Source organism: Elephantulus edwardii, unplaced genomic scaffold (assembly GCF_000299155.1).
Source record: "Elephantulus edwardii isolate Elephantulus edwardi_28Jun2011 unplaced genomic scaffold, EleEdw1.0 scaffold00314, whole genome shotgun sequence".
Taxonomy (NCBI): domain Eukaryota; kingdom Metazoa; phylum Chordata; class Mammalia; order Macroscelidea; family Macroscelididae; genus Elephantulus; species Elephantulus edwardii.
Window position 1 is genome coordinate 947,330 of NW_006400064.1, and position 18,885 is coordinate 966,214.

An 18,885-nucleotide genomic window follows, 5' to 3' on the forward strand; every position below is an offset into this window, starting at 1 on the left:
TACTCCTACGATAAAAATAATGCCCTAAAATATAATACTTTTAGACTATTCTCTCCCCCATAGACAAAAATATGGAACGCTTCACGAATTTGCGTATCATCCTTGCGCAAGGGCCATGCTAATCTTCTCTGTATCGTTCCAATTTTAGTATATGTGCTGCCGAAGCACGCACATAGCTGCATTTTTTAAAAAATTATTTTTCTGGGTCTGACTGGTACAGGTGGACATTGCCCCTCCTTCTCTAGTAGAGCATTTAGTGGATTTGAACCACGTACCTCTGTGTTTGCAGTGCAGTTTCTTGCCACTAGGCCACCAGCACTCCCTTGAATATAGCTTTTTATAATATTCCATTGTTGTTGTTTTGTACTGTCGAATCAGAACCAACCCATAGCTGACCCTCCAGCAAGTTTTCAGAGTTAATAACATGGGAGGAGATTGCTCATGCATTATTAATAATACTATTCCATTATTAACCTTTTTATTTTAATTAGTTCTCTTGTGACATCACCTGTTTGATTTCTTATTTGCATTATCTTTATCTTTTCTCTCTTTTCTTTGTTGGCTTTGCTAGTGATTTTTGCTAGTGATTTTGCTAGTCAGTTTTATTGACCTCTTCGAAAAACTGACTCCTGATCTTGATAATTTCAATTGTTTTTCTGTTGAATTTATTTCTGCCCTAATTTTTAGAATTTCCTTTCTTTTAGAGGTTGTCAGGATTTTTTGCTGTTCTTTTTTCTACTTGTTGAAGATGTTGGGTTAAATAATCAATTATCATTTTTCCTTCAGTTTTGATGGTGGCTGCTTATTGCTGTGAATTGACCTCAAAGTACTGCTTTTGCTGTATCTCAGAGGTTTTAGTAAGTTGTGTATTCATTCTCGTTTGTTTCAAGATTTTTGTCCTCCTGTTGATTTCTAATTTTGTAGCACTGTGGTCTGAGAAGATAGTTTGTATTATTTCTATGGTTTTTAATTTATTGAAAAGAATTTCAGTGATCTAAAATATGATCTAGAGACTGTTCTGTGCTCACTAGAGAAGAATGTATATTGGTACTAGTAGTATAGTTGTGGTCTATTTCTTTTTTAGTTACACATTTGCTTTGTGTATTTTGCAGGTCATTTTGTACATAGGTTTTAATTATGATTTTATCCTCTTGTTCTCTTGACCCTTTATGCATTGTATAGTGTCCTTCCTTGCCCTTTGTGATAGTTTTTACACTAAATTTACTTAATTGGTAACTAATATTGCTACTCCTCCTTTTGTCTGGTTAGCATTTGCTTGATACCTTTTTCCTAACCTTTTATTTTTAACCCATCTTTATCTTCACTTTTCAAGTGTGTCTCTTAAAGACAGTATATTGATGGGTTTTAGATCCAATAATTTTCTTGCTGTATCTTTGACATTTTCTATGTATAGAATCATATCATCTGCAAACAGATACGTTTTACTTCCTTTTTATTAATTTGGATGCCTTTTCTTTGTTGTGCTTACTTTAATATTCTGAATCTTCCAATATACTGTTGACTAGGAGTGGTGATGAAGTCTGTGTCTAGTTCCCATTCTTTGTTCTAGACCCTTCTTTGTTTGGCTCCCATTCACAAGGGAAATGTATTCATTCTCCATTGAGAGTAGTGTTGACTATTCACTTTGTACTTACACTTTTAATTATGTTGAGTAATTTCTCTTCTTTTCTTATTTTCTTGAACATTTTACTCAGAAAAGGATGTTGAATTTTGTCAAATGCTTTCTGTGCATTGAGATGATCATACAGTTCTTCTTATTCATGTGCACTTTATATGAATTGTTTTTCTAGTGTTAATCTATTCTTTCATACCTGGTATGAATTCCACTTGATCATGATGAATTCATTTTTTTTTAATATGATGATGAATTTTTGACCAGGATTTTGTTGAAAAATTTTGCATCAGTGTTAGAGATACTGATCTTTAGTTTTCTTTTTTAGTGGTGTCTTTGTTGGTTTTTGGTATCAGGGGCTTGCTTCATGGAATTAGTTTGAGAGGACTTCATCTCTCCTTTTTTTTAAAAAAAAAAAAGAGCTCTAGTGACCAAAAGCATACAGTTAAAATCCAACATCTGCTCTGCAGGAGAAAGATAATCTCTTCCCAGGTGATTTACAGCCTTTGAAAACAGCTGAAGGGTTAGCTATGAGTCAATTCTGACTTGATGGCACATGACAGCAACCATCTTTTTTATGTTCTCTAAGTATAATTTGTGTCAGCTCTTCTGTGTTCGGTAGAATTCACCAGTGAAGCCTCTAGACCAGAGTTTGTTTGGAGGGGATTGGAGAATCACCTATTGAATTTTTTTCTGTTAGATTTTCTGCTCTATATTAGTTTAGATAGGCAGTGAGTTCCTAAAAATTTGTTCATGTCCTCTAAAGTTTTCAGATTTGTTTTAGTTCTTCATAGTGTTCTTTACCCCCATTCTTCCACCCCCCATTTATTGTGTTATGACATCACTCATGCATGTAATTCTTTGTGTTATTTAAACCTTCTCCTCCTTTTCCGTTGTTATATTTTCCAGGGTTTATAGATTTTATTAATCCTTTCAAAGAATCAGCTTCTACTTTTGTTAATTCTTTCTGTTTTTCTGTTTTCTATTTCATCTCTTATCTTTATTATTCCTTTTCTTCTAGAGACTATACATAGGCTTTGCTTGCTGCTGTTTTTCTAATTTTCAGAGAAGTTTGATTAGTGTTGGTTTTGTCTTGGTTTTTTAATGTGTATTTTTTTTTGCTATAAATTGACCTCAGAATATTGCTTTTGCTGTGTCACACAAATTTTAATATGTTGGATTTTCATTCTCATTTTTCAAGAAATTTTCAAGTTTCCTTTTTTATTTTTTCTGTTACCTAGTAGTGTTCAAGTATAGAGTTTCTTCATTTACATGACTTGATTTCTTTCCCCATGATCTCCTTGTTACTGATTTTTTGTTGTTGTTGTTGTTGTTGTTATGTGCCTTCAAGTCACTTGCAGCTCATCGTGACCCCATGTACAAAAGCTCTGAAGCCTGCCTTGTTCTGAGCCAGTCTCACTGACTCCAACACACTTAACTCCCACTACCCCAGTTCCTGTATCAAGCCATCTCATCCAGGGTCTTCCTCTCCTGTGCTGTCCCTCTGCCCTTTAGGTATGATGTCCTTCTCTAAGGACTGGCCACATGCCCAAAGTATGTGAGACAGAGCTTCAAAATCCCAGCCTCTAAGGAAAAACTCCAGACAGTCTCCAAGACAGACATACTTGTTTTCTTAGTATGATCAGAACTCTTCTCCAGCACCACAACTCCAAGGCATTGATTCTTCTTCTGTCATACTTAGTCATTGTCCAGCTCTCTGATGTATAGCAAGTAATTGTGAAGACCATGTCCTAGACTGACATTGTTGTCAGTACTCTGAAGAGGTCCCTGACAGCAGATTTTCCCCAGTGCATTTCTTCTTATGTTTGTGTGTGTGTGTGTGTGTGTGCATTATAAACAGCATATTGATGACTCTTTTCTTCATTTTGCTACTAATGGTTACATTTAAGTCTAATTTTCTTGCTGTCATTTTTTTATTGTGGTGTTACTTTTTCCATCTGTTTTCCTATGCTGAGTTCTTCTGCTTATGGCTTTTCTTATCATTTTCTGTATTGCTGGTTCTGCTTTGTTGTTTTTTTTTTGGTGTTTGCTGATTCTGTACTATTTTTCTCCTTTTGTTTATTTTTATGAGGTTTATTAATTTTCTTTGAAATTACCTTTTTTGTTTCTCTTATTCTCAAGTCTAAAACAGTTCACTGTATCTTGAATCTCCTTGACTTCCTCTCTTTTGAGAAGTTTTGTACTGCAACTTCTTACTCATTTTTTTGCATTGCAGTTGACCTCATTTGATAACCTGGTGGGTCAAAAGTTACACCCCCACCCCAAACATAGGCCGTTCAAGTCCACCAACTCCTCTGAAGGAGAAAGATGGACTGTCTTCTCCTGTGCGGTTCACAGCCTCTGAAAAACCTGCTGGAGAGTCAGCTATGAGTCAGTTCCAACATGATGGCACATAACAACCACTTCTGGTTCCCTATTTTTAGTGCTACATATTTCTTGTATGTCTGGGTCAGTTTTTAAATTGTGTCATTTAATTTAATATTTAGTTTGTTGTCCTTGTTGGCTCCCCGTGCCTAAGCTCCCTTTAGGATTGGTATGTTGTTGTTGTTAGGTCTCTTGTGTCATCATGTTGACTACGACTCATATCAGTCTTGTCAACAACAGATGTGAGCCTTGCCCTACCCTACACCACCCTCACTATCTCTAATATGCTCAAGCCCATTTTTGCATCAGTGTTAGTCTTTTGAGGGTCTTCCTCTTTCTCTGACCTTTCCCAATATGTCATCTTTCCCAAGGACTGGTCCATTCTGACATCATTTCCAAAGTAGGTGAGATGAAGTTTCACCATCCTTGCCTCCAAGAAGCACCTACTTTTCACACAGTCCCTTGATTTCTATTAGTCAGGAAATTCCTTCTTACCTTCATAATTGATGGACAATTTTGCTCATTTTAGAAGTCTTTTTTTTTCTTTCAAACTTTTGTTTAATAAAGTCCACACACTGTCTGAACACCTTTCTTTGGAATGGGAACAAGTATAGATCTCTTCCAGTCAGTTGGCCAGGTGGTAATCCTCCAGATTTCTTGGCATAACTTGGTGAGCACATCCAGGGCAGTGTCTGTTTGTTGAAATAGGTCAATTGGTATGCAGTTCTTTCAGAGCAGCTTGAACTTCATCCTTCATCACCACAGGCTCTTGCTCATACATTGCTTCATGAAATTCTTCTGTGTCCACCAATTCCTTCTGGTACAATGACTGTGTATACTCTTTCCATCTCCTTTTAATGCTTCCTGGATTGTTCAGTATTCTGCCCAAAGCATCCTTAAGTATTACAGCTTGAGGTTTGAATTTGTTCTTCAGTTCCTTCAGCTTAAGAAATGCTGAGCAAGTTTAGCCCTTTTGATTTTCTGACTCAAGCTCTTTGCACATTTCATTGTAATACTTTGTCTTCCTATACTGCCCTCTGGAATCATCTGTTCAGCTCCTTAATATCTTGATCTCTTCCCCTTGCACTCCAGGGCAATATTTAGTGTTTTTTCTGACATTGATCTTGTCCTTGCTTCCTCCTCTGTCTTTATCATGACCTTTTGCATTCTTCTTGGATGATATTCTTGATATCCTCCCATAGTTCATGCACTCTTTGCTCTTTAATGTCCACGGTCTCAAATTTGTTCCTGTGATGGTTTTGTAATTCATAAGGGATAGACTTAAGGTCAAATTTTGGTTCCTGTAGACTTGATTTCATCTTCTTCAGCTTCAGCTTGAATTTGCATGTGAGTAATTGGTGATCTGTTCCACAATCAGCACCTGGCCTAGTTTCCACAGCTGATACTGAGCTAGCTTCTCCAGCAATTCATTCCACAGATGTAATTGATCTAATTCCTATGGATACTATCAGGTGAAATCCTTGTGTATAGCCTATGTTTATGTTTCTTATAAAATGTATTTGCAATGAATAAGTCATTGTGCAAAATTCTATCATTCTATCTCCGACTTCATTTCTGTCACCAGGGCCAAGTTTTCCACCTGCTGATCCTTCTTCTCTATTCCCAACTTTTGCATTCTAATCACCCATCATTATTAATGCATCTTGATTGCATGTTCGATCAATCTTTGACTGCAAAAATTGGTAGAAATCTTCTATTTCCTCCTCTTTGGCTCTAGTTGTCAGTGCATTTATTTAAATGATGGTGGTATTCACTGGACTTCCTTGTATGCGTATGGATATTATCCTGTCACTCACAACATTGTATTTAAAGATAGCTCTAGAAATGACTCTTTTAACTATAACAGCAACTTCATTTTCCTCACCTTTTCGTTTCCAGCGTAGTAGATCATATGATCATCCTCTGACTCAGAATGTCCCATGCCAGTTCATCTCATTTTGCCAATACCTAGTATGTCAATATTTATGTGTTCCACTTCCCTCTTAACAATATCTAATTTCCCTAGATTCATGATTCTTACATTCCATGTTCTAATCACTAGTGTCTGATTACAGCTGTTCCTCCTCCTAAGTGTTTCCATACTTGAGAGCTCAGCCTCAGTTGCCATATCTGCTAGTCTAAATGTGCTCTGTTGTACAAAGGGTTTTCAAAGGCCTGCTATTTCAGAAGTTGATGACCAATAATTTTGGAAGTTTTATTATGATGTGTCTTAAATGTTTTTCTGTTGGGCCTATCATATTTGGGGTTTTCTCAGCATCTTGAGAGCATGTTTTTCTCATTTTTCATAATGTTTGGGAGATTTTCCACTAGCAAATCTTCAACAGTTTCTTCTGTGCAATTTTTTTCTTCATTCTTTTCCTGTTGGCCCCACATAATTCTTGGCCATTCTTTATTATCTTTTTTTTTTAATTGCTTCTCAACACATTACTGTTGAGAGGTTTGTCCTCCAATTCACTAATTCTTTGTTCTGTGTTATCAGTTATGTTTTTTCATTCTTAAAGTGTGTAATCTCTTTCTGCAGTTTTAGTCTTGATGCTCTCAATCTCAGTTTGCTTTTTGTACTGTTTCTAATTTGCCATTTCTTTTATCTATTTGATCTTTTTTTTGCCTTTGTGTACCATGTGGTTTTGTGTTGTTTTGTTTTTATTCTGTGTTTTCTACAATATATAGAAGGTATTTAATTATCATTCTTCAAGTTCCTTTTTAGGAAGCTCCAGTTTCTTTCTTCTCTCAAGATTTTCTGGTTCTGTGTTTTTCCACTTTTTTAGCCTCTCTTGTTCTTGGGTTTTGACTGTCTTAATATTGCCTCTGAGACACCATTATGGTTTTCTTTGCACTGTTTTATTTTTATATATCAGAGCTATGTGAGTATATTACATCCCTAGGTAAAGGGTGATTCTTAATGTTTACCCTCCTCCTATCTTCTGATGTGTGCAATCAGGGAAGATGATGTGTGTGTGCTGGTGTTCTTTGCATTCTTTCATTGATCAGGAGCCAGTCTTCAGTTTGCTCCCTATGGGAGCAATTGGGTCACACCACAGGAAGTAGATATGTGGCTAGAAACTGGTGCTGTGTGTTGATAGATGGGAGAAAGGAATAGGGGAATTAAAAAACCCACAAACTAAAACAACAGAAAATACACCCAAAGCACAAATAATATTGGACACTAGAAGAAAATAGAAAAACCAAAATTGAGATAACTACTGAATACAGAAAGATCAGAACAGAATGGTAAAAAGAATGATGTGAAGGGTAGAAGAGAGAGAGGGGGAGACCCTGGATGGAAAAGGGAAAAACCAAGAGAGAGCAAACCACCTGAGGAAAAGGGAGGGAAGAGAGACGGAAATAAACAAGAGCAGAGTAGAAAACTGACGCAAACATGAATCCAAAAAACAATGGAGAATAATAGTATGAGAGAGAAAGGTGGTATTCTTTGAGGTGAGGGTGAATTGAACTTTTATCACTGCTGTGGTGGATATCTGGGGTGCCCTGTCGGGTCATAGTGAGAAATGGCTCAGGCCCCAGCATATGATGAGTTGGACCACAAGCAGCCCCCAACCCATGACAGCTATTGCCGCTCCTGCAGGGGCCTTGGATAGTCTGCCTGTCTGAGGATTATGCCTGTGTCAGTCTCAATGATGCAGGCTGGTGGATACTGAGAGATATCTAGTGTGAAGAGGTAATCATTGCTGGCCTGAACCCACTAAGGATGGAGCTCTCATCAGAGGGTGCACTGCTCCAAGGAGTAGGCTAGCAAGAGTGTTCAGTAAAAGGCATGGTCCTCAGTCAGAGGCAGTACCCTGGAAATCCAGAATACTAATGCACACTAGTGACTTTGAGTATAATGCTGTGCATGCTACTGATAAAATGGCACTGGCCTGCCCTCAGCAGCCAAGCTTTGTGGGAACATAGCCAACCCCTCCTGGTACCAGCAGTTGGGGAAGTTACTGCCTGCCTTCAGTGCTGGCCTGCCCTCAGGCAGCCATGCTTCATGGGAACGCAGTCAGCCCCCACTGGTAACAGCAGTGGGGGGAGGTTACTACCCCATTCTCTACGAGAGCAAAGAGAGCAGTCACTCCTTCCTCATTGGTAGCTAGATCCTGGTGTGGATACCACTGCCAGTCAGGGTCCCCAAACCAAGTAGACAACTGCTGTGTAGCATCATTGGAACTGATTCATAGCTGAACCTCCAACAGGTTTTCAGAGGCTGTAAATGACAGAAGAGGAAATTGCCAATCCTTCTCTCAAGGAATAGCTGGTGGATTTGAACCACTTGTCTTTGGGTTGGCAGTGCAGCTCCTAATGCACTAGACCACCCGAGTTCCAAGTAGACTGCTGTCTGTTTGAACAGCTGTCTGTTTAAAGTGGCCAGCCACCCAGCTTACTCTTCTGTGATCTTTCTCCTTATTCTATTTTTCTTCATATTCTTATTTGACTTTGTTTGAAGTACTTCCTGAAGTATTTTTTCTTCTTAAACTCAAGAGTTCCTGGATAATTATCCTTATCTATTTTGTGGTGTCTTTGCTAAAGAGGAAGTGCTGTCTAAATAGTCTATCATCTTACAGAATCTTTTCTGTCTTTATTGATTTGCTGTTCTTGGCATTTCATAAATAGAATCATAACAAATGTGACTCTTTGGACTGCCTTTTTTTCTCTCTCACTTAACATAATATTTTTAAGAGTTTGTCCATGTCAACATATAGTAGTTTTTTGTGAAAGCATCAGTGATATTTGCACTGTTTCCAGATTTTTACTGTCATGAATAATGTTGCAGTGAACATTTGTGGACACATTTTTGGGTGAGTGCTTTCTAGGTCAAATGATAATTGTGTTTAACCTTTTGAAGAGTTTCCACAATGGCATACCATTTTATATTTGTGTCAGCAGTGTATGGGATTTTTATTTCTCCATGTCCTGATCAATACTTACTATCTGACTTTTTTATTCTAGCCATCCTAGTGGATGTGAAGTGGTATCTTACTGTAATTTATTTGCATCTTCCTAATGGCTTTAACAATCCCTTTTTTAAGAAATAAAATCTATTTTTATCTGTGTTGTTCCTTCATGTGCCCTTGTTCCTTTGAAGTAGAGACAGAACCAACACCCATCTCATCAGTTCTCAGCATCCTAGAGATTCTTGCCCCATATGTGAAACATCCAGGCTTTTTTTTCTCCTTCCCGCCTGGCTATGTACACACCTATCAAGCAAAAGTACCTGACACCTCTCAACACATTAAAGCACAGTGAAGTTCTGAAGAAGCAAGAAATGGAAATGAATGGTAAAATGATATTACTTTTCATTGGCCCTAGTTAGATACCATGAGACTCAAGATGTGTCAGTAATATCCAGTAAGTTCTTAAACTCCTACAGTTTGGCATTCCATATAGGGAGCTGAAGTCCTAGAAGGAGGAGAGAGGGCTGAGTAAAGGAAATAAACAAAGCCCTTGGGCCTGGTGTATGAAACAGTGTTAGAGTAGAATGCCAATTTTGCACTTAGTTTAGAATGTTGAAACACATTTCAACTAGGTACCATTTAAGAAACAAAACTGGCTTTGCATTTCAACTATGTGACAGTTCTTGCAGCTGGGAGATTGTCTCTCCTAGTATCCTCAGAATCTTGGTTTTCATGATGCTTGAAATGACTGCTACCCATTTGTGTCTTTACTCCACTGCAGGTACCAGTCCCTCAATCTGACTCATGTTCCTGAGTACAGCGCACCCATCTATGAATTCCGATGACAAGAGTTCAGAACAGCCACCAAATAAAACTTAGCTTGGCAAAAGAGCTTTGCCAGGAAAAATGTGTACCTGCCAGAACCAGGAGGACATGTGTTCGTCTCTTCAGAGTAGACTGCACCAGAGAGCATGCGTGTGAGCCCACAGACTTGGGAGGCGTGGCTGGTGCCAGCCAGTGAAGGGCTCTCTTGCTCAGTCCACCCTCCACTCTGTGGCAGTTTGGTCTTAATTGGTTTTTAAGCTACCTGAAATGCACTTTTCCCTCTTGCTCAGCTAAGTTCTATATCACTGAAACGCTTGTTTCTTCCAATCCCAGCCTTGAGCTAAGCAGGACAGCAGCTCCCTGGAACATCCTTGGTCATGGTGCTCAACGGTTCCCACTCCTCTCCCCACCTCAGAGCCAGCTTACCTGCCCCAGCCCTCACTTTTTCAGTTGCTTGTTCCAGTAACTCAGTGCCGACAGAGCCTTTGAGGTTTCGGAGGGAAGCTGGGAGCCTGACCCTACAAGGCCTAAATCATTCTCAGTTCTTATTGGTTGGTGGAATCAGCTAGAGTTACCCTGCAGCAGTGGTGCTGAACAGTGCAAAGCTAGTGAGTGGCTCTTGGGTTTCAGGCTGGCTGTGAAGATTACTAAATTAAAAGGCATCTACATCCCTGGCAGAAGCAGATTTCAATCCTGCTTGCTTGGTATATTTGCTTGAATTTTTTTTAACTTGAGGGTAATACTAAACTTAATGAAAATAAGAAGTTTTTTTATTACCAAGTTGTTTTTTATCGTCCTTGAATAAGGACCCTAAGGAGATGCTCAATTACTCAGAATTACATTTTATCGTTTTCACATTGAAAACAACAAATGTTGGCATAATAATTTTTATATCTATATGTATCTATATATATATTTAATCAGCCAGCAGTTTTGAATCTAGTCATCCTGATAAAGAAATTTTGCAGCATTGTATAAAATACTAAACACAGAGCTGGAGTGCAGGAAGTTTCGCATATGCTTCCTCTTGCTGCTCAGAACAACAGGGCTTGGTGGCTGGCTTTTATATCTGGCAGAAGGAACCAAAGTTTTCCTGCATTGGTGGCTGAATGTGGAAGCATGGGAAGGCTTGACAACATGAACATGCTCTGGTAACTCAAGGCCCATGTGCCAAAGAGTGTGTGCATAAGTACACAATTTTGTTTGTTTTTCTGATGTTTGAAAGGCTTCTAGGTTAGCATCAGTTGTAGCCCACAAAGCTGAGCAGGAGTTGACATTTTCTAGTGGCTTGCAAGACTTCCTGGGAGTACAGAAAGGAACAGTTTGAAGGCAAAAAAGCATGAGAACCTATAGGACCAGAGAACTTGAAGGTTGCAGTCCACTGGGCTAGGAGAGGAAAGCCTTTTGATAGGATGCGTACTGACAAAAAGAACTTTATTGTTGAAATAGCTTTCTTTTTAATGATACATTTACTATATATTCCTGAGGTAGACTGTTATGGGAGGAATTACATGAGACAGATTTGGAACATTAGTCAGTGGACCCTTGTCATACAGAAGGTTCAACCTTGGAACCCTAAAGTTTCACCCTAGTATCTTAGATGGGAAATTACATGCATTCCCAGAGATGAGTCAACAAAGTTGAGTTCATTTCAATTTTTTTAAAGAGTAGCAACAGATAGGCATTGATCAAACATCTGATTTCACTAAAGGAGCAAATGCTTGCCTGATGGCTTCAGTGCTGACCTAGTGGAGGTGTTTTAACATGTGAGAGCGGACCCCTGAGTGTGCTGGCTCCTAAATTTCACCCAGGCATTGTTGCTCTCTGCTCAGTATCTCCTGCAGTTTGCAAACCTCCTTTAAAGGCAGGCCCTCCAGACATGTGTGCGCACATGTATGTCCCAGTGGTTGGTGGAGGAGGCAAAGAGGAAGTAAGGTAATGCCACAGATAGTTGTGCTAGGGATAAAAGAAAAAGTGATACCTTTACTAGATCTGTTTAATACATCTATGATAAAAACTTGCTCATTTAAACATCTACCCACTGAGAATATAGAAGGGATTAAGTATTTCTCGTTTCTTCCCAGTAGCCCCCAGATGATTGACATTGACCCTCTTTCAGATTTTACTTCTTCCAGCCAGTTTCAAAGAAACTTGGGATAATTCACTCTATTTAATAGTTATTTTTGGGTTTTTTTTCTAAACTTTCTCAGTGGTTTACAGGCCTCTGCTACTATGTGCAATATTTTTGGTTGACATTTTTTCTGCCGTCTTCCTCCATATCAAACTGGAAGTGTGTCCTAGGAATTGAGTCCTCATTGAAGCTTTACTACTCAGAAAGCTTCCAAAGCTTCCATCCTGTGCCACCAACCTGGTCACTCAGATGAGCTGGAGTTGTTCAAGCCCATCTGCTCACCCTCCCGCCATTCCCCAGACTTCCAACATTCACTGTTTCTGCTGCTACCCAAAATTGACCTAATTGGGCCAATGCAAGCAGAAAGCCCACCTGTGCTGGTTTGTTGGTAACATTGGAATTACATACTCCATGAGAGCACAGGAGTGTTCCAGTGTTTTTTGCTTTTAGAAACTGGGAATTTTTCTTTTCTCTAAGATCTTGAGTTGATTTTTCCCCCCTCATAAAATATTCTAAGCTAATTTTTTTTAAAAGAAATGCCATTGAGTATGTTGTACTGTGGTTTCAAAGTACTAATGCATTCTAGAGAAGAGAGCTAAGATTTTATTTGGAATCTTAAAATGTTCTTAAAAATTATATTTGAATGAGCACAAGGTATGACTATTTTGTTTCTTTATGGGAGATATGGAAAAAGGTTCGAGGGTTTGGGATGGGAGAAATATTTTGCAGAGCTATCAATGTCCAAATAATTTTTTTAAATAATAAAGGTATTTACACAGTGAGTTTGTCCTGTTTCTAAATCAAAACCGTCAAATCAAAGGAAACCACCTTCCTGGCTCTGTGTCTATAGAAGTTTCACGAACCCAGAACCCTCAGCAGGAGCTGATGTTTCCCTTTGGAACACATTTAGGTAACTGACAGCAGTATCACAAACTTTAGGATACATTTAGGTAACTATCAGAGCAGTATCATAAACTTTCTCATAATGCTACTGCAACCTTTATAAATTAACAAACCAAAACCATACACAGTAGTGTTCCAATTCATAGTAACCCCCCCTCAGTGTTCAGAGGATGTAAATATTTGCAGGTAATGTTGAATTTACAGGGGACTGTAGACTACGTGTGTCTGTTAGTACAAGCTCACTGCACTAGAGAAGGGTACACTTACTGTGTGTAAATTACACCCCAGTAAAAGCTGTAGTGATAGAGTAGTTAAGTGCTCAGCTGCTGAGTGAAAGGTCAGTGGTTCATACCTACTACCTGCCCTGCCACTGCCAGGAAGACACAGAAGCAGTTCTCCTCCGTCCAAGATTTGCAATGAGTCACAATCAACAGTGTTGACATTTTTGTGAAGATGATTCGAAGCATTAAGGACTAACTGTGTGTCAGCTCAGGAACAGTAATGGTGTATTATAGAAAACTCAACAATTCAGACAGGACAGAGAAGAACTTGTGCTTATTTTTAAAATGTGATATGTGACAGCATGTTCATACTTTTGGAAGGAGCCACTAAACAGTGCTGATGTGAGAAAGCGGAGTGACTTACATAGACAGCACAAGTAGCTTATCTCTGGCAGCAACTCAAATGCTAGGAGATTGGATTTTTTTTTTTTTTAGAAATATCTACAATTTTTTTGCAAACTCTGGTGGCCTAATGACAAGAAGCTGCACTGCAATCCCAGAGGTATGCAGTTCGAATCCACCAGATGCTCTGCTGGAGAAGGAGGAACAATCTCCTCCTGTACCTGTCAGATCTGATTTGGTGGGACACACACACAATAATAAAAATAAATTTTAAAAATCTACAGTTTTTCTTCTTAATATACTCAAGGTTTGTGATTTTTAATTTAATGATTAAGTTATGGTTAAATTTTAACATTTGACTGAGAAGGTGTTAGAATTTTTGATTGTGTCTAGTGATTTACCTCTTTCTCTAGTCTGTGACTCCCTGTACTCCCAGCCCAGACAACCACTCGTGTATTATTAGCTCAGCAATAGCCAGTGTCCCCGCACTTGTTAAAGTGTTAAGCAGGCAGTCCTCCTGCATGGAGCCAGTCAGCTTTCTGTATCCCCATGGGCCAGCTAGCCCTAGTCTCCATTTGATGTTGCACTTCTTTTTGGATCTAGGATATTCTCCATGTAAGGACCATTCCTCTAAAGGAAATTCTCTGTTCCAGATTCTTCTTGATTGTAATGAAAAATTCACTCAGTGAGAACTGGTCCTAACAGTGATGCACCACTGGGTCTCTGAAACTGTAGATAATAACAAGCTGTTGTACTGCTAAATCAAAGCTGATGCTTGTCTAGCTCTTTGAATCCATTCATAACTCCATGAGCAAGATGGGCACTTTTGTGTCATTTACATCCTCTGACACGTTAGAATCAACAATAATTTGGTTCCATTTTTAATTGAGAAAGTGTTAACAGGTGAAAGCTGCGTGTCTGTCTTCCAAGATGCTGGTGGATTTGAAGACACATGGTCTAGATTAGCAACACGTCTAGATTAGCATCATATCTCACTCTAGATTACATCCTCACAGCTCCTGGAGGATATGATGTCTCTCCCAGACCTCAGTGCCATTGACCCTTAGCAAGATGGCAGAATTGACCAGTCCCGTAGCTGGGCAGCAAGGGGCTTAATCTAGTTGGGTAGATTTTCAAATCACTATTTACGTAGTAAATCAATCGCTAGCAAGATTTTGGCACAGCAAATTTATGTAAGTTACAAGACTGTGGTGATTAATGTTAGGTATCAGTTTGAGTTACTCTCTGAGATTTTACAGATACTTAATGAGACATAATAATGAAAGAACTTTGGTGGCCAGTGCACTGGCAACCCAAAGGTATATGATTTGGATCCACCAGCTGCTCTGAGGGAGAAACATGGGCAGTCTCCTACTGTGTGAATAACTGCCTTTGAAAACCCACCATAGCTATGGGTTGGTTTTGATACGACAGTAAATAACAGTGAGATAGATTGGCACAGTGTAAGGAAACTCACACAGTGGTGATTATGAGGCTATTGTAGGTTTCAATCTATTGTACATAAGTCCTCAGTGAGCTGACACCTGGGAACATGTAATCTGCCAGAGAAAAGCAGCCAGTCAGCTGAAAGGGGACATTTCATTTGTATGGGATATGCATCTGGTATATGAATGGATGTTCTGCCAAAGCTCTTATTCTCCATCCTGCATGCTACTCATCACCTGGACTTGGGATCTTAGAACAATCCTTAGCAGAAACATTCACCTGCTCCCTCACCTGCACATTCAGACCTTGTTATCTTTACAGCCACATGATCTTGTGTTCAGCCTTCCACCTGACCAGTGAATTTGGGGTTTACTAGTATGAGCTACTCTACTACACTGAAGCATGTATGTACATTTCATTGTTTTTGCTCCTCTAGAGAGTACAGCCAATATGGAGACCATGGTTAAGAAAGCCACATAAAAGCTATGTACCACATTGCACCTCTCAACTATCTAACAGTTCATCTAATCCCCTCAGGTGTGCTTTGAGGGGCTCAAGGCCTGCTTCATCCCTTTTCTTCCTTCACCAGAGGCATTCAGTGATGGGAGTCTAGCTGCGCAGAAAGTGGTGCAAGCTGCCCTTGCCTGTTTTTGTAAAGGGTTGGAACTAAGAAAAGACACTGTTGTCAATATTTAGGATTTTGCCACCAAAAGTACCCAAAACAGTTGCTGCCAAGTCAGTTCTGACTCAGCAACTCTACGCGTGCCAGAGCTGGGCTGTGAACACGTGTTTCAGTAGCTGGTATTAGAAAGTAGATCCCGAGGTGCAAATCAAAACAACTATGAGAGGTCATCTCACCCCAGTAAGAACAGCAAAATTTAACATAACAGCAAACAGTAAATACTGGCGAAGTTGTGGAGAAACTGGAACCCTTATTCACTGTTGGTGGGAATATAAAATGATGCAGCCACTATGGAAGGCAGTATGGTGCTTTCTCAAAAAGTTGCAAATAGAAATAACCATTTGACCCAGCAATTCCACTACTTGGAGTATACCCTAAAGAAACCATAACTGCCACCTAAGCAGATATATGCACACCCAAGTTTATTGCAGCTTTGTTCACAGTAGCGAAGAATTGGAAACAACCTAAACGTCCATCAACAAACAAATGGATACAGAAGCTCTGGTATATTCACACAATGGAATATTATTCTGCATTGAAAAACAAGGAACTTATGCAATATTATTCAAAATGGATGACCCTGGAGGACATTAAGCTGAGAGAAATATCTCAGTCACAAAAGGACAAATAAATACTGCATAGTGCCACTATTGTAAAACAGGACTGACATTGGAGTTGGGGGGAGAGACTGAGAAAAATGGGATAAATTATATATACTGCATTGAAACAGATGAGAACTGTTTTTAAAAGTATGTATGATTGGGTATTATTGTCATGACATGAGTCCAGAATGAAGGCTGCATAGTGGAGTGGACTTGGGGGGAGGGATTGTATAACAATGAAAGAATTTTATTTTTCAAAAAGAACGAACTGAACAGGAGGGGTGGGCAGAGGGAAAAGTGCAACAGTGAATGAATGGAAATCCAAAATCTCTGTAAATTTTCATTAAAAGTAATAATAAAAAGAAAAAAAGAGATCTCTAGAGCTTTTTTCGGAAGCATATTTGGGTGGACTAACCTTTCAACCGTTCATTTAGCAGATGACCATATTAACTTGGCACCATACAGGGACTACCAAGATGTTTACCTGCCTCATTCTGTGGATGTCAGCTAGTGCCTGACCTGAAGCCTCAGGGGTTAATGCATCACAGAAACAGTGCACAGTTTGTAGCAGCTTTCTTGCCCTATGCCTGGAGATGTTTCTGTTAGAGTGGCACAATATAACTAAGATGATTCTTCTAGCTTTGAAGTTTGAAGGCCTTCTAAGAATCAGGAAAAGCTGATTGATTCCAAAGTTTAATGTGGGGTTACTCCCTTGGAAGTTGAAGTAGACACAGCCTATATGAGCAATAAACACAGGAGTGTCCATAGTCTTGGAAGGTAAATTCTTTCCAAAAACCCTCCTGTGTCCCCAAATGTACACTGGAAGTACTTGAACCTCTTGTGTAGAAGGGTGGTGGCAAATGACACTGAGCACCAAGGTCATAGTAAATAATATATCACTGGAGCCACACAAACTTAAACAAGACCCCTTAATGCCCAGAAGCCATTCCATTTAGTTACCAGAAACCTTATGAGCATATTTTCCTCCTCCATCCTACCAAGTCACCCTGAGATCACTGACTGTGGGATCACACGTCCAGCACACAGAACTGAACACCACCACAAGCTGCCTGAGCTACTGGATCAGGGACTTCACACGTAATGTTGGTTTATATAGCAAGTGATGATGGAAAGCATAAAGCTTTCAAAACATACTTAACCCAGGGATAGTGCACAGTTCCCTCCCCACAGCACTCCAAAAAGTCAGACCAGTTGCCACAGAATCGATCACAAGTGAATGAACCTGTAGCACAGAATAGAACTGCCCCATAGGATTTCCATTGCTGTAACTATGGAAGTAGGCTGATTGTCCTATCTCCCACAGAGTAGTCAATACTTCAAATTTACCTTCTAAATTTGTTAACAATTCATTTTACAATGTTATTGTTAGATACCTACAAAATTACAACAACACTATGAGCAAGAATCTTGAGCCTTGTGCTATCTGGAGCCATCCTCACAATCTCCATTGTCAAGTTCATTGTTACTGTAAATCCATCTCATTGAGGCATTTTCTTTCACTGAACTTTCCCAGCCAGATGTAATTTTCCAAAGATTGGCCCTTACTGACAACAGGCCCAAAGTATGTGAAACAAACCTTGCCTCCAGAGAGCACACCTCCAAGACATGTTGTTATGTGCTGTCGAGTTGCTTGCAACTCATGGCAACTCCTATGTACAACAGCCCTAAACCCTGTTATATCCTATGCCAACTTCACCATCTCTGACACACACCCCAATCACAGAATCAATCCATCTCATCGAGGGTCTTAACTCTCCTGCGCTGTTCCCTCTAGTCTCCCAAACATGATGTCCCTCTCCAAGGACTCGTCCCTCCTTACAACATGCCTAAAGTATGTCAGATAAAGGTTCAAAATCCTTGACTCCAAGGAGCAGCCTGACTTCAGCGTCTCCAGGACAAACCTGTTTGTTCTCCTAGCAGTCCATGGTATACTGAACACTCTTCTCCAGCACCACTGTTCAAAGGCACCAATTCTCTATCATCCCAAGTCACTGTCCAACTCTACGATGCATAGCACGCAATTTGAAGACTATAGCCCGAATCCAGGGCACTACTCTGGAGGTCCCTCACAGCTGACTTTCCCAATGCAATTCGTCTCTTGATTTCCTGGCTGCTGTTAACAAGAGTGTTGACTATGGGGCCAAGCAAATTAAAACTGTTAACTATCTCAATCTCTTCACCATCCATGCTGATGTTGCTAGTTGGTCTAGTGGTGAGAATCTTTGTTTTCTTGATATTGAGCTTCAATCCATATTGAAGACTGCAGTCCTTGACCCTCTGCAACAAGCACTTCAGGTCCTCCTCCGTTTCAGCAAGTAGGATTGTGTCAAATGCATAACGCATGTTATTGATGACTCTTCCACCAATCCTGATGCCACATTCTCCTCATACAGCCCAACATCCCAGATGATCTGTTCTGCATATAGATTGAAAAGGTGTGGAGACAGAATAAATACATCCCTGGCGGACGCCCTTCCTGATTTTTGGTTTGTTTGTTTTTGTTTTGCTGTGTTTTTTTTTTATTTTTTTATTTTTTTATTATTATTAAATTTTATTAGTTTTAATGAACATTTACAGGGATTTTGGGTTTTCATTCCTTCATTGCTGCACCATTCTCTCTACCCTCCTCCCCAGTTTGTTCTTCCCCCACCATCCGAATGTCTGTCTTAATTGTCCAATTGCCACAGTGCTCGTCAAAGTCAGTTCTGATTAATCTCC

General features: G+C 39.5%; 1 protein-coding gene across 1 annotated transcript in view; it reads left to right on the plus strand.

Moving 5' to 3' along the window:
• The window catches only part of GID4 (GID complex subunit 4), a 77,817-nt gene extending 67,994 nt beyond the window's left edge, over positions 1-9,823 (plus strand). The window contains exon 6 of the mRNA XM_006901183.1: positions 9,716-9,823. Within this exon, the coding sequence (XP_006901245.1) occupies positions 9,716-9,779 (64 nt within the window). The 3' untranslated portion in view covers positions 9,780-9,823. The remainder of the gene's footprint in view (positions 1-9,715) is intronic.
• Positions 9,824-18,885: the final 9,062 nt, after the last annotated feature.